This window comes from Theropithecus gelada, chromosome 1 (assembly GCF_003255815.1).
Source record: "Theropithecus gelada isolate Dixy chromosome 1, Tgel_1.0, whole genome shotgun sequence".
Taxonomy (NCBI): Eukaryota; Metazoa; Chordata; class Mammalia; order Primates; family Cercopithecidae; genus Theropithecus; species Theropithecus gelada.
Window position 1 is genome coordinate 40545671 of NC_037668.1, and position 15270 is coordinate 40560940.

General features: G+C 49.1%; 1 protein-coding gene across 2 annotated transcripts; it reads right to left on the reverse strand.

Annotated features, from left to right (window-relative positions):
• Positions 1-3755: 3755 nt before the first annotated feature.
• Positions 3756-5211, reverse strand: NPPB (natriuretic peptide B). 2 transcript variants are annotated; one of them, XM_025403957.1, is made up of 3 exons: positions 4994-5211; positions 4506-4761; positions 3756-3964 (listed from the first exon to the last, which is right to left on the reverse strand). In XM_025403957.1, exons 1-3 carry the CDS (start codon positions 5117-5119, stop codon positions 3948-3950), a joined length of 399 nt encoding a protein of 132 aa, XP_025259742.1. In that variant the 5' UTR covers positions 5120-5211; the 3' UTR covers positions 3756-3947. The 2 variants fall into 2 exon arrangements, with proteins under 2 accessions (XP_025259742.1, XP_025259740.1); XM_025403955.1 differs by having other exon boundaries at positions 3756-4761.
• Between the last annotated feature and the right edge of the window lie 10059 nt (positions 5212-15270).

Below are 15270 nucleotides of genomic sequence, written 5' to 3' on the forward strand. Positions count from 1 at the left end.
ATATATATATATATATATATATATATATATATATATATATATATCCAAGTGTGGTGGTGCATGCCTGTAGTCCCAGCTACTCAGGGGGCTGAGGCAGGACAATTGCTTGAACCCGGGAGGCAGAGGTTGCAGGGAACCAAGGTCATGCCACTGCACTGCAGCCTGGGCAGCAGGGCAAGACTGTCTCAAAAAACAATTAATAAATAAAAAATAAAATAACAATTGTAAGGCTGGGCACAGTGGCTCACCTGTAATCCCAGCACTTTGGGAGGCCAAGGTGGGAGGATTGCTTGAGCCTAGGAGCTTGACACCAGCCTGGGCAACCTGGTGAAACTCCATCTCTACAAAAAATTAAAAGTAAAAAAAAGAAAATTAGCCAGGCGTGTTACATGAGCCTGTGGTCCCAGTTACTTGGAAGACTGAGGTGGGAGGATTGCTTGAGCCTGAGAGGTTGAGGCTGCAGTGAGCTGTATTCATGCCACTGCACTCCAGCCTGAGCAACAGAGGACTCTGTCTCAAAAAAAAAAAAAAAACGTGTCTATGGAGATAAACCATTTGGCAGCTTCTCTGGGAGACAAGGTTGGTGACAGGGAGTCAGGGAGGTTAAGGCCATGGCTACAGCTACGTGGGGAAAGGTTAGGGAGGGCTGGTTTTAAGGGCAGCCACAGACAGTGTATGTACCACAAAGCTGCCTGCAAACACCAACCACGTGGAGAGCTTGATGAGATGTCACTCACTGGGTACAGCAGGAAGCCCACTACCACTACCCAGCTCCAACTGTCACATTTGGCTCCTTCACAGGTCACTTTGGGGTCCTCTATCCTTGCTTGGGGAAAGGACCCAAGTAACAGAATGTATGGCATGTACAGCCTCCACCATCTCAGCCCCATTTATGGATGAGCCAGAGTCATCTGCAGCAATTCGAAAGTGCTGGCTGGGTGTGCAGAGTGAGTATTTTGGGAGGGGTGTGTCCTCATCACCTGAGCAGAGGGGAAAGGCCACCAGCAGGCAGTGGCCCCAAACGTTGAACTGAGTGATGCCACTAGGAGGGGGATCTCCACCTCACCCACAAGCCTGATTCATTGGCTTGGAAAAAGCTGGGTGGGATAGTGGTTAGGGGTCCGGGTCCTTGAATCGTGGCTCTGTCACTTGCTAACTACATGACGTTGAGAAAGTTATATAATCTCTCTGTGCCTTGGTTTCCCTATCTGTAAAATGAGGGATGTCAGAGTTTTAACTCCAGGCCAGGCACGGTGGTTCATGCCTGTAATCCCAGCACTTTGGGAGGCCGAGGCAGGTGGATCACTTGAGGCCAGGAGTTCGAGACCAGCCTGGCCAACATGGTGAAACCCTATCTCTACAAAAAAGACAAAAAATTAGCTGGGGGTGGTGGTGCATGCCTGTACTCCCAGCTACTCAGGAGGTTGAGGCAAGAGAATCGCTTGAACCCAGGAGTCGGAGGTTGTAGTGAGACGAGATTGCACCACTGCACTTCAGCCTGGATGACAGAGTGAGAGCTGTCTCAAAAAAAAGTTTTAACTCCTTCGTTGTTGTGAGGACTGTATGACTGTGCCTGGTACATGAATGAGGACTTTATGAATATTAACTATTCTTTTTTTTTTTTTTTTTTGAGACAGAGTTTCTCTCTGTCCCCCAGGCTGGAGTGCAGTGGCACCATCTTGGCTCACTGCAAGCTCCGCCTCCTGGGTTCACACCATTCTCCTGCCTCAGTCTCCCGTGTAGCTGGGACTACAGGCACCTGCCACCATGCCCGGCTATTTCTTTGTATTTTTAGTAGAGACGAGGTTTCACCGTGTTAGCCAGGATGGTCTCGATCTCCTGACCTCATGATCTGCCCACCTCGGCCTCCCAAAGTGCTGGGATTACAGACGTGAGCCACTGCGCCCGGCCGAATATTAACTATTCTAATTACTCATTGCTCTCCCCGGGTCGGAAACATTAGACATGACTCACAGTTGGTGGAAAAATAAGTTGCCCCTAAAACCTCATTTTTATTTATTTTATTCTCTTTTTTTGTTTGTTTTTTTGAGACAGGATCTCCCTCTGTCCCCAGGCTGGAGTACAGTGATGCAATCACAGCTCACTGCAGCCTCCCCACTTCCAGGCTTAAGCAATTCTCCCACCTCAGCCTCCTGAGTAGGTGGAACCACAGGCGTGCACCACCACGCCCAGATGATTTTTTTCATTTTCATGTCTTGAAGATATGGGAGTCCCATTATGTTGCCCAGGCTGGTCTTGAACTCCTGGGCTCAAACCATCCTTCTGCCTTGGCCTTTCAAAGTGCTGGGATTACAGTGTGAACCACCGTCCCTGGCCTAAAACCTCACTTTTTTTTTTGAGACTATGGAGTTTCACTCTTGTTGCCCAGGCTGAAGTGCAATGGTGCAATCTTAGCTCACTGCAACCTCCACCTCTTAGATTCAAGTGATTCTCCTGCCTCAGCCTCCTGAGTAGCTGGGATTACAGGCACACACCACCATGCCAGGCTAATTTTTGTATTTTTAGTAGAGAAGAGGTTTCACCGTGTTGGCCAGGCTGGTCTCGAACTCCTGACCTCAGGTGATCCACTGGCCTCGGCCTCCCAAAGTGCTGGGATTACAAGCGTGAGCCGCCGCGCCCAGTCTAAACAATCTTAATTGATGTCATTAGATATCCATAAATCCTCAGATGCACACTGGGTTAAAATGATAAATAACACAAAGGCCCACCCTCTAGGTCCCTCTCATTCAAAGAAACATCCGATGAGAACATCAGAAAGGACTTGAGAGTGAAGTTCAAGGACAGGAGTGTGGGGCTCAAGAGTTGGAGAGCGCAGGCTCGAGAGTCACCTGGATCTCCGCTCAGTTCCCAGCACCAGCGCTTCATCGCTGTGTGCTCTTGGATAGGACGCTTGGTTTTCCTGCGTCTGTTTTCCCATTTGGAAAATGGGCATAATAATAGTGGACCTCATGATGCCTTACCCCTCAGCTGAGCTGGAATTACAAATGGCATTGTAAGAAAGGGAATGACATGAGGCCCTGCCCAGGAATCTGAAAGGAGAGGAACTTGGCACTGTGGGAGGCTGGATTGCAGGGTGTGGGGGAAGGGGACCCATAGGGGAGATGGCCTCCCCACTGATTAAGGCAAAGAGAAGAAGAGATGATGCAGCCCCACGGGAGGAGCACCCTGGAAAGGTGGGCCAATCACCAGACCCCTCTCACTTTGTGGGTTGGAGTTTTGAAGGCTCCTTTGCAGGATGATCCCAGGAATTGGAGTTTCAAAGCTGATATTTGGGGCAGGATGGAGGGCTCACCCCCGAATGGGAATGTAGATGATCCACACACACACACACTGCCCCCAGTCACTGACATTTTAGCTGAGACCTGAAAGCAATAATCCCCAGGGAGAGTGCTTTAATGGTGGAATTCCAGGCAGAGCAAGGACGAGTGGAGAAAATGGCTGGACGCATGCCCTCAGGTTGCACACATATGTCAGGACCCGTTCCACACCCAGGAAGAAACTGCCCTGCTTTGAAAAGCAGTTTCTCCCAAGTGCCTCAAGTACTTGAGATATTTAATAACATTTCAGAGCATTAAAAACTCTGAAAGAAAAGAAAGCCTGCTACCCTTGAGGCCATGTCCCCATCCCACCATGACGGTGCCTTGAGATCACAGGGCTTTGTGGTTTTTGTTGGGTTGGTTTCTTTGAAATTAGGGATTATTTTTAATGCGCCAAGACAAATCCGTTTCAAAAGATAAAGCTTATAATGTTGACTTTATTTCACCATGGACATTTTGTGCTCAAAGGTAAGAAACCATCTTATATAAAATAATCAAATAAATACATAAATACATTAAAAAAATAGAGTCACTTCAAAGATGGCCACAGGGTTGAGGAAAAAGCTCCTTGTGGAATCAGAAGCAGGTGTCTGCAGCCAGGACTTCCTCTTAATGCCGCCTCAGCACTGTCAGGGCAAGACAGAGGGTGATGATGGTTAGGGTGGGAGATGGAGGCAGGGGCTGAGCTTCCCTCACCGTGTACCACCCACCACCCTGTTAGTCATCGGACGTTTGAGGCTTAATGCAACTCTCTGAGCCTCAGTTTCCTCATCTGTAAATTGGGGATTATCATCGCTCTGGCGATCCTGCTCTCTGCCTTTGAGACTATAGACAGTTTAGAGGAAACCAGGAGGAGATGTTTGATTCTCTTTCTGCACCACTGAGGGGCTGCCAAATGATAAACAGACCCCAAAGGAGATTCTGCCCCTTTGATAAGAGGTAGGAGGTGAGGAGAAAGTGTTGTGGGCATGGTAATGAAAGAGGCCCACATTTACTAATTCCACAAAGGCACCCCTTGGCCCTGAAGGCTGTCAACAAGAGGAAGTGATGCCCAGGTGACCTTTTCTCAAAGAGTGTGGTTCCCAGAGACAACAAACCCCAAAGTGACTCTAAAAGTGTCACACACTGGAATGGGGGCAGGCGGCCGGGTTGGCAGGGGTTGCTCACCTTTGCAGCCCAGGCCGCTGGAGGAACTGATCCGGTCCATCTTCCTCCCAAAGCAGCCAGACCCTCGCACCATCTTGGGGCTTCGCGGTGCCCGCAGGGTGTAGAGGACCATTTTGCGGTGGCCACGGATGCCCTCAGTGGCTGCCTCCTGGGCCTTCCAGATACCTGTGGGACGGGGGCTCTCCTGGAGGGGCTCCAGGGATATCTGCTCCACCTGCAGCTCTGAGAGTTTGCCCTGCAAATGGTTGCGCTGCTCCTGCAATGGATGAGGGAGTCCAAGCCTCAGGGACCCACCCCTGGGCTCACCTACCCTTCATGGCACCCAAGTGAACTGACTGCCTTGGGTACAGGGTCATGGCACCCGATCTCTCCATTTTCTGATTCCTTTATCACTAATTCCAAAGGAAAGGTGAAGGCCTCTTGGGACAGCAGGTGAGGACCCTTTCATTGCTGCTGTCCATTCCCCCTGAGTTGCCCTCCGCTCTCACCTGTAACCCAGACGTTTCCAAGTCCGAGGCCGAACTGCCCAGTGGGTGGGAACGACTTCCCGGGAGAGCCAGGTGCAAGAAGAGCAGAAGCAGGAGCACCCGGGAAGGTGCTGTTTGGGGATCCATGTCTCTGGAGGGACTGCGGAGGCTGCTGCTGCTGCTGCTGTTGCTGCTGCTGCTGCGATGTGTCCGGGTTTGCTTCCCACCTGCCCTCAGCCTGCAGGTGCTCCTCCTGGCTCCTCGGGATACCGTGGCCTTTTATCCTGGAGCTGAGTGTCCGCCCGCCCTGCCCTGCAGGGTTATCTCTGATTTATCAGCCACATTCCGGACCGCTGAGATCAGGGCCCGGGAATGAGCCCCTCCGCGCCTGCAACGCGGGAGGTGGAGACCGGGCAGAGCCGACCTTGTATAGAAATGGGCCAGGTCGGGCAGGGGGCAGGAACGCGCTGGAGACACAGACAAGTCCACGTCTCCCGCTTCTTCCTTTCCTGCAAAAGCCTGGGTGTCCTAGGTTGGCGCTTGCGTCTTGCCTCCCCACCCACCGTTGCTGGAAAAGGCAGGGAGAACCCCGGCGTTCCGAGGCCCGACGTGAGCGCGGGGCGCACAGGGTGACTCAGAACGAAAACAACCCCGGCCAACACCCCGCCACCCACGGCGTGTCTCCCCTTCCCTCCACGCGCGAGTTTCCTGGCACGCACGTAGCGCAGCACCTGCTCGCCGCTGTGCGCCCTGCCCGCCTGCGGGTCCTCAGGGCGCCCTGGCCGCTGTCCGTGGTGCTGATCGTCCCAAGGGAACTTGGAGCAAACTCTTAAGAGCTGCTCTCTTCGACGGGATTTTCAGACCAGAAAGACCTGCGTAGAGCAGGGACAAGAGACCTCTGAGACCCTTCCCTATGCTCTCACAACCCCTCATCCTATAGCCCTTACAGCAACGGGTTGCTGATTCCCCAATGGCAGTTCATTAAAAGCCTGGGTATGACCAGGAACTTCTGGAATGCTGACCCTTCTTTCACCCCTTAAAGGGAAGAGCAGATTTCTCTGGAATTTTGAGAGACAGGGCCCAGTGATGACAAAGTCACCCAGGAATGCTTTATATGTGTGTCCTCCAGGTGTCAACACCTCCTCTCCCCCACCAAGCCAACACAGGATAGAAAACAAAAGGATGGCTGGGCGTGGTGGCTCTTGCCTGTAATCCCAACACTTTGGGAGGCCAAGGCGGGCGGATCACAAGGTCAGGAGATCGAGACCATCCTGGCTAACATGGTGAAACCCCGTCTGTACTAAAAATACAAAAATTAGCTGGGCATCGTGGCACATGCCTGTAGTCCCAGCTGCTCAGGAGGTTGAGGCAGGAGAATCGCTTGACCCTGGGAAGAAGAGGTTGCAGTGAGCTGAGATCACACCACTGCACTCCAACCTGGGTGACAGAGCAAGACTAAAAAAAGAAGGAAAGAAAAAAGAGGCCGGGCGCGGTGGCTCAAGCCTGTAATCCCAGCACTTTGGGAGGCCGAGACGGGCGGATCACGAGGTCAGGAGATCGAGACCATCCTGGCTAACACAGTGAAATCCCGTCTCTACTAAAAAATACAAAAAACTAGCCGGGTGAGTTGGCGGGCGCCTGTAGTCCCAGCTACTCAGGAGGCTGAGGCAGGAGAATGGCGTGAACCCGGGAGGCGGAGCTTGCAGTGAGCTGAGATCCGGCCACAGCACTCCAGCCTGGGTGACAGAGCGAGACTCCGTCTCAAAAAAAAAATAAAAAGAAAAAATAAAAAAGAAAGAAAGAGAAAGAAAGAAAGAGAGAGAGAGAAAGAAAGAAAGAGAGAGAGAGAGAGAGAGAAAGAAAGAGAGAGAGAGAAAGGAAGAAAGAAAGAAAGAAAGAAAGAAAGAAAGAAAGAAAGAAAGAAAGAAAGAAAGAAAGAAAGAAAGAAAGAAAACAAAAGGAGGGCTGGAATGGTGGTTATCTATTTGCTGAGACACCAGAGATATGGGGAGTTCCCCTCTCTCAGAGCCTCCTTCATCTGGTCACCCATGAACTAATTCTCATTAGCAGGTGTCCTGGGCCTCCTGTCTGTGATTAGAAATGAGACTTTGAAGAGAAATTGCCCTGGGAAGAGTCATAGCAGCTAAAATACCCACCTCAAGCATACAACTGATGTCACTCCCCTTCCAGAGAATTGGGGTCAAGAAGCAGCAGGCTGGAGGAGTGGAACTGTCTACGAGGGGAGAAGAGTTATGGCAGAGAAGGGCAGCAATAAGAAACTGGGACCTCTAAGCAAATCTTGCCTAAAAAATAGCATCTGCCCCTGAGGTGAGAAAAGCATGGTTATTATTCCTCACTTCAGACGAGGAAATGGTGCTCATGAATTAATCTACTTTCCAAAAGTCACACAATTGACACATGACAAAGCCCAGATTCCAACCCCAGGCAGGCTGATTCCAGACCTGAAGCTCATAATCACTGACAGGGTGATCACAAGGTGTTTCTACAGAAAGCAAGCTTAGGTGAAACTCCTGTCATCTATGAAGGCTCTGGGAGCTGTGCTGTAGGGGATGTGCAAGTCTAGTGGTGACTGTGTGTGCAGGAGAAAGAATGGGAAGCGGCTCAGATGAGCATTTTGCAGATGAAATATAAATGGGGGTGGGTGGGTAAGGGCTGTGTAAAGACACCAGTGTTGGAAATGTTCTGGGGGCTGGGGTAGTTTTGTGTCTGTTTGTGTGTGTGTGTGTGTGTGTGTGTGTGTGTGTGTGCGCGCTTGAGCATGCCACAGTAAGAGTATCAAAAGGTTAAGAGGAAGCTAAAGATGTAAGAAAATTCAGTCAAGTGCAGAGCTGAGTCAGTGGGTGAGAGGCTGCTGAGGGTGCAGAAAGTCCCTCATGGTGGGTACCATGAGATAAAGGATCTGGAGCAAGGCAGGGTTCATCAACCAGCACCATTAAAAACTGACTGTGCATCTCGCCAGAGCCTCACTTTGCTCTTCGGTAAAATGGACAGTCCTTGCAAGGACTAAAAGGAAAAAAATGATGTCTGCAAAAGCTTGTGGCACTGTATAAAGGGCCAAATAATTAGTAGTATATGAGAGTTGATCTTTACACAGAAGGAGATTGTGATTTCACTGGGGAGACAAAGTGACCCCAAGTGGGACAATAAGTGTCTAAGTGTCAGACACTCTGACAGTTTCTATCTGTCCCCAGTGGAGAGGACTGTGGGAGAAGACTTGAGGGAAGACACAGAACTAGACACATCCTCCAAGGCCTGCTGTACAGGGAGGAGGACATGTTGTCAATCAACTCTCATGCCAGATCAGCCCCATCAACATGCATCAAGGGCCTGTCATATACCGTGTGCTTTCCAAGTCTATTCAGTGAAGCCAATCATAACACCTCTGTTGCAGCATTAATGTACAAGGATTAAATTTGATGATGTCTGTGGTAGCCTGAATAATAGTCCCCAAAAGATGTCCATATCCTAATACCCAGAACCTGCGAATATGTTACTTTACATGGTAAAAAGGACTCTGCGGGTGTGGTTAAGGACTTCAAGGTGGAGAGATTATCCTGGATTATTCAGAAGGGCTCAATGTCATCGCAAGAATCCTTATAAGAGGGAGGCCAGAGGATCAAGCCCAGAGGGACAAAATGTAAGGATGGAAACAGATGTCAGAGAGGAGAGAAGAGAATACACTGCTGGCTTTGAAGATAGAGGAAAGGGCCACGAGCCAAGGAATGTAGTCAGCCTCTAGAAGTTGGAAAGGGCAAAGAAATGAACTTTTCCCTAGAGCTTCCAGAAGGAATATGGGCCTGCCAATACCTTAGTTTTAGCCCAGTGAAACAGATTTCAGACTTCTGATGTCTGGAACTGTAAGAAAATAAAGTCATGTTCTTTTAAGCCAACAAGCTTGTGAGACTTTGTTTCAGCAGCGATGGGAAAGAAACAGAGTATATGTCAAACACCAAGCATAGTGTCTGTCCCATAGTAAGCCCTCAGTAAAGGTTATTGTGGTAGAAGTATTGGTTCCCCACCACCGTCCAACTCTCAGTGCTTAATCTGGCCACAGAGACAGAAATAAGACCCTTAAGTCATTCACCAAACTTTCACCGATAGCCTGGGGTCATAGTAGCCCACAGTCAAGACTGAAATAACAGTCTGGACACAATTTCATATCAACTTCTTCCTACCTCTGTGTTGGGTAAGTTGCTTCCACTCTCCTTGTTTTCTCATGGCTACCTCATAGGGTTGTTGTGAGCATAAAATGAAACTGTGCAGGTGAAAATCTAATATTTCTGCTGGAAGGTGGGGATACATGATGGACAAGAAAGTCCCTGCCATTGAGAAGCTTACAGTGCAGGGGGAAAGGTGGGCACAATCACAGGCTCCCCAGGCTGCCACAGTGAGTGACAGAGACAGTGGCAGTGAGTCCTGGATGCTCTGTGAGCACAGCAGGAGCGCGCAGTCGAGAAGGGAGCTTGCTGGAGAAGGTGGGGCTGGGCTAAGGCTTTGAAGGATAAGAATGAGTTAGCCACGAGAAGGAAGATGGAAGATGGGGAGGGCACTCTGGACAGAGCAGATGCATAAGCAGAGTCTAGAAGGGCTGGGTAATGGATCAGCTACCACCCCTACGCTCTCTGCAGAAGGAAGAAGCTGTGCAGAATACAAGGTTTGACTGGTCAGAGAGCAGGACTCCAGCCGCAAGATTTTTCTGTAGCTTTCCTTTGGCCTCAATCTCCAGCCCAATCCTGGGCAGCCAAAGTGGATGGTATAAGAGCACTGGGCACCTGGGGGAAGGCAAAGGAGGAGGCAGAGGAGCACTGACCCAGGAGGCAGGAGGCAGGCTCATCTCTGCCCATGGCTGACTCACTGTGTGGCTCTGTTCCAGGGATTCTTTTTTTTTTTTTTTTTTTTTTTTAATTTTTTTGAATGCAGTCTTCCTCTTTCACCCAGGCTGGAATGCAGTGGTATGATCTCAGCTCACTGCAACCTCTGCCTCCTGGGTTGGAGCAATTCTCCTGCCTCAGCCTCCTGAGTAGCTGGGACTACAGGCGCGTGCCACCACACCCAGCTAATTTTTTATTTTTAGTAGAGACGGGATTTCACCATGTTGGCCAAGCTGGTCTTGAACTCCTCACCTCAGGTGATCTGCCTGCCTCAGCCTCCCAAAGTGCTGGGATTACAGACGTGAGCCACCGCACATGGCCTGTTTCGAGGATTCTGCTCGGTTTGCTTCTCTGTTCTGGGATGGTTTCCCTTTGTGTAGAATGAAAGGGCTAGACTAAGGTTTCTGCCAGGCACAAAAGCCCTAACTGTAATAAGTCAACTCACTTTATTTATTTTTTATTTTTTATTTTTGAGACAGGGTCTCACTCTGTCACCCAGGCTGGAGTGCAGTGGGACTACCTTGGCTCACTGCAGCCTTGACCCTCCTCAGGCTAAAGTGATTCTCCTGCCTCAGCCCCCTGAGTAGCTGAAACTACAGACATGCACCACCACACCTGGCTAATTTTTAGAATTTTTTTGTTTTTTGTTTTTTTGTAGATACAGGCTTTCACCATGTTGCCTGGGCTGGTCTTGAATTCCTAAGCTCAAGCGATCCTCCTGCTTTGGCCTCCCAAAGTGCTGCGATTACTGGTGTGAACCACCATGCCCGGCCAGCTTACCCCATTTTAGAGATCAGTTTGCTTGCTTCCACTCCCCTAGTAGTACCTCTGTCTTCTGTGACACGTAGACTTCCTCCAAAAGCCAGAAACCACCTACACAGGACCATCAGACCCTTCACAGCTGTGGCAGACATGCAAGTGTGCACACAAGTGTGTGTGTGTGTGTGTGTGTGTGTGTTAGGGGTTGTTTTGGAAACCAGCATGGGTCTGTAGACCTTCTCTGCTCTTGAAGTAAATCTCTAGACATGGTTAACAGAAGGAGGGCTGAGCTTGGCAGCTTGAAAGAAAATAGTTAATTCCCACCACTCAGTCTGGTGTGGTGGCTCCCACTTGTAATCCCAACACTTTGGAAGGCCCAGGTGGTAGGATTGCTTGAGGCCAGAAGTTGGAGGCCAGCCTGGGCAACATCGTGAGACCCTATCTCTACAAAAACAAAAAAGAAAGAAAGAAAGAAGGAAAGAAAGAAAGAAAGAAAGAAAGAAAGAAAGAAAGAAAGAAAGAAAGAAAGAAAGAAAGAAAGAAAGAAAGGAAGGAAGGAAGGAAGGAAGGAAGGAAGGAAGGAAGGAAGGAAGGAAGGAAGGAAGGAAGGAAGGAAGGAAAAAAGAAAGAAAGAAAGAAAGAAAGAAAGAAAGAAAGAAAGAAAGAAAGAAAGAAAAGAAAGAAAGAAAGAAAGAAAGAAGGAAAGAAAGAAATTAAATAAGTTAAATTAAATTAAAGAAATAAAATAAAATAAAACAATAGCCAGGTATGGTGGTGTCACCTATAGTCCTAGCTACTTGAAAGTCCTAGCTACTGAAATGGGAGGATCACCTGAGCCCAGGAGCCCAGGATCACCCCACTGCACTCCAGCCTGGGCGACAGAGACGTTGTCTTTAGAACAACAATAACAACAACAACAAAACCAAAAACTTCCAACCCTCCATGTCCAGCCTCACCAGCAATTTCTGAGCATAGAAATTACTGTGTATTGCCAGGTAATATTCTCTCTCTCTCTCTCTCCCTGCCCCTTGCACTTTCTCCCTCCCTCTCCTTGCTAAGGAACAAGGGACTCTGAAAGGGTCACCTTATCCTTCCTATCACCTCCAGAAAGAACTGTGCTGCACCCATATTTTCCCCATCGCTGGCATTCTGGTGACAGCATTAAAGTCCCTGGATCTAGCAATGCCTGAATCTACTTTGGACTTTGTAGTTGTGAGCCAATAATTCTGCCCCTTCGACCTCTTTTTCCCCAAAGCAACTTAAGTTAGATTTCTGTCACTTCCATTCTAAAGATTCTTTTTTTTTTTTTCTGAGACAGAGTCTGGCTCTGGAGTTGCCCAGGCTGGAGTGCAGTGGTTGGATCTCAGCTCACTGCAAGCTCTGCCTCCCGGGTTTACACCATTCTCCTGCCTCAGCCTCCCGAGTAGCTGGGACTACAGGTGCCCACCACCTCGCCCGGCTAGTTTTTTATATTTTTTAGTAGAGACGGGGTTTCACCGTGTTAGCCAAGATGGTCTCGATCTCCTGACCTCGTGATCCACCCGTCTCGGCCTCCCAAAGTGCTGGGATTACAGGCTTGAGCCACCGCACCCGGCCTCTAAAGATTCTTAACTGACAATCTCCAAACGAAACTGCCTGCTTTTTTCTTAGAAATGTGTGAGAACAAGATATTTCAGCCTTTGATAACAGCCGGGGTCTCAGAGTCTTTGCAGACAAATGTCCCAAACATTGTCTGATTTAACTCTCTCCTTTTGTAATATGAGTGAGTCCCCTGTGGTCACACAGAAAGCAGAAAATGTGTTCAATAACTTTGAGGAGCTGGAGAGAAAAATCAGAAACCTGGCATTCTTCACGTCTCTCAACAGTAGACACGGCTCAGCCGGTGTGAGGCTGCCGGAGAAAGGATGAGCAGTCCATCCCAGAATCTTGCCCTGTCACCCAGGCTGGAATGCAGTGGTGCATTCTTGGCTCACTGCAACAAACCTCTGCCTCCTGGGTTCAAGAGAGTCTCATCCTCAGCCTCTTGAGTAGCTGGCATTACAGGCGTGTGCCACCACACCCAGCTAATTTTTGTATTTTTAGTAGAGACAGGGTTTTGCCATATTGGCCAGACTGGTCTCAAACTCCCGGCCTCAAGTGATCCGCCTGCCTCGGCCTCCCAAAGTGCTGGGATTACAGGTGTGAGCCATCGCGCCTGGCCTCCTCTTCTTATAAGAACACCAGTCGTACTGGATTAGGGCCCACCTTAATGATCACATTTCAAAATATAAGTTGGTGCAAAAGTCATTGTGGTTTTTGCCATTAAAAGTAATGGCAAACTGCAATGACTTTTGCACCAACCTAATAATTACCCCTTTAAAGGCCCTGTCTTCAAATATAGTCACGTTATGAGATACTGAGGTTAACTTTTTTTGAGATAGGATCTCACTCTGCTGCCCAGGCTGGAGGACAGTGGTGCAATCATGGTTCACTGCAGCCTTGACTTCCCAGGCTCAAGCAATCCTTCCATGTCAGCCTCCTGGGTAGCTGGACTACAGGCACACACCACCACATCCAGCCAATTTTTAGATTTTTTATAGAGACAGGGTCTCACTATGTTGCCTTGCCCAGGCTGGTCTCAAGCGCCTGGGCTCAAGCGTTCCTCTTGCCTCTGCCTCACAAAGTGCTGGGATTACAGGCGTGAGCCACCACACCCAGCCAGATTTCAACATACGAATTTGGGGGGACACAATTCAGTTCAGTTCGTTACACCCCCTTATTTCCTCACTTCTGTTCATTGCCACATCTCCAAGGTGCACCACCACTCTCTATTGTTTTAATGATTTTCAATGTCCAACAAACCACCCCAAACTCAGTGGCTTAAAAGAACAATCACTTGATTGTATCTCATGGTCCTAGGGGTGGTTGAGGCTCAGCTGCATGACTATCACTTGGGATCTTTCATGTGGTTGTAGCCAGATGGTGGCTGAGTCAGGAGTCACCTGAAGATTTCACCCATGCCTCTTACCTGGGCTGCAATGGCTAGGACAGATGGAGGCTGGTCCATCGTGTCTCTCTGCATGCAGCCTCCTTGTGTGGCCAGCCTGAGTTCCTCAGTGGTGATGGACTTCCCCACAGCAAGTGGTCCAAAGTGGAAGCTGCCAGTCCTCTTCTAAGAACTGGCCCGGCATCTCCTTCATCATTTTCTATTGGTTAAAATAGTCACGGGTGGCCAGACGCAGCAGCTCATGCCTCTAATCCCAGCACTTTGGGAGGCTGAGACGGCCAGATCACCTGAGGTCGGGAGTTCAAGATCAACCTGAACAACATAGAGAAACCCCATCTCTACTAAAAATACAAAATTAGCCGGGTATGGTGGTGCATGACTGTAATCCCAGCTACTTGGGAGGCGGAGGTGCAGGAGAATCGCTTGAACCCAGCAGACGGAGGGTGCGGTGAGCTGAGATCGCACCATTGCACTTCAGCCTAGGCAACAAGAGCAAAGCTCCATCTCAAAACAAAACAAAACAAAATAGTCACAGGTTCCGGACGCCATGGTTCATGCCTATAGTCCCAGTACTTTTGGGAAACCAAGGCAGGATTGCTTGAGTTTGAGACCACCCTGGCTAACATAGCCAGACACGATCTCTACTAAAAATAAAAACAAAAATACTAGCTAGTCCCAGCTACTTGGAAGACGGAGATGGGAGGATCACCTGCACTCCAGCCTGGGCAATAGTCAGACCCCGTAACAAAACAAAACAAAAATAGTCACAGGGAAATCCAGATATAAGAGAGCAGAGGAATGGATTTCGCCTCTCCGTTGGGAACTACATGCATCTATAGAAAAGGAGAGAATTGGTGGTGACCATCCTGAAGATGAGCGACCTCTTCCATTAATCAGATTCTCTCCCAGAGGCAATGCGTTATTGAGGCTGCTGGCTTTAAGCCATTCACTTCCAAGCTTCTTTCTTGTAGCTGGTGTTGTGAGCCACTGAGTCCCAAACCCGTGTTTGGTATCTGGACACTCAGTGCTGGACTTACCCTTTCTGAAGATGACTCTCTGTGTGCTTTGTTTATTAACTCTGCTTCCCTCTCCTTCCTCTTGATACTGTGCCTTTTTTTTTTTTTTTTTCTTTTTCTTTTTTGACACAGGGTCTTGCTATGTCCCCCAGGCTGGAGGGCAGTGGATCAATTATCTGCACACTGCAGCCTCCATTTCTTGGCCTCAAGTGATTCTCCCGCCTCAGCTTCCCAAGTAGCTGGGACCACAGGCCTGTGCCACCACACCCAGCTAATTTTTTGGTATTTTTTTGTAGTGACACGGTTTCACCAGGTTGTCCAGGTTGGTCTCGAACTCCTGAGCTCAGGCAATCCTCCCATCTCAGCCTCCCAAAGTGCTGCAATTACAGGCGTAAGCCCCCGCACCTGGCCTGTGTTGAGTCTTCTAAGCCTCCCTTGACCTGTTGACCCTGCTCAATACCTACAGGGGCAGCGGGAAGTCTGCTGGAATTTGGTGGCTTTTTTCTACTTACAGGTTATCTGAAGTTTGTTGTGTTCTGTCTCCTAGTAATGTTGAAGGACTGAATCATGGCTTCATTTGTATTCTTTGTTGACCTTATACGTTTAGGTGAGGACGCGTTCAAAGATTTTAACTCAGGTGAGCAC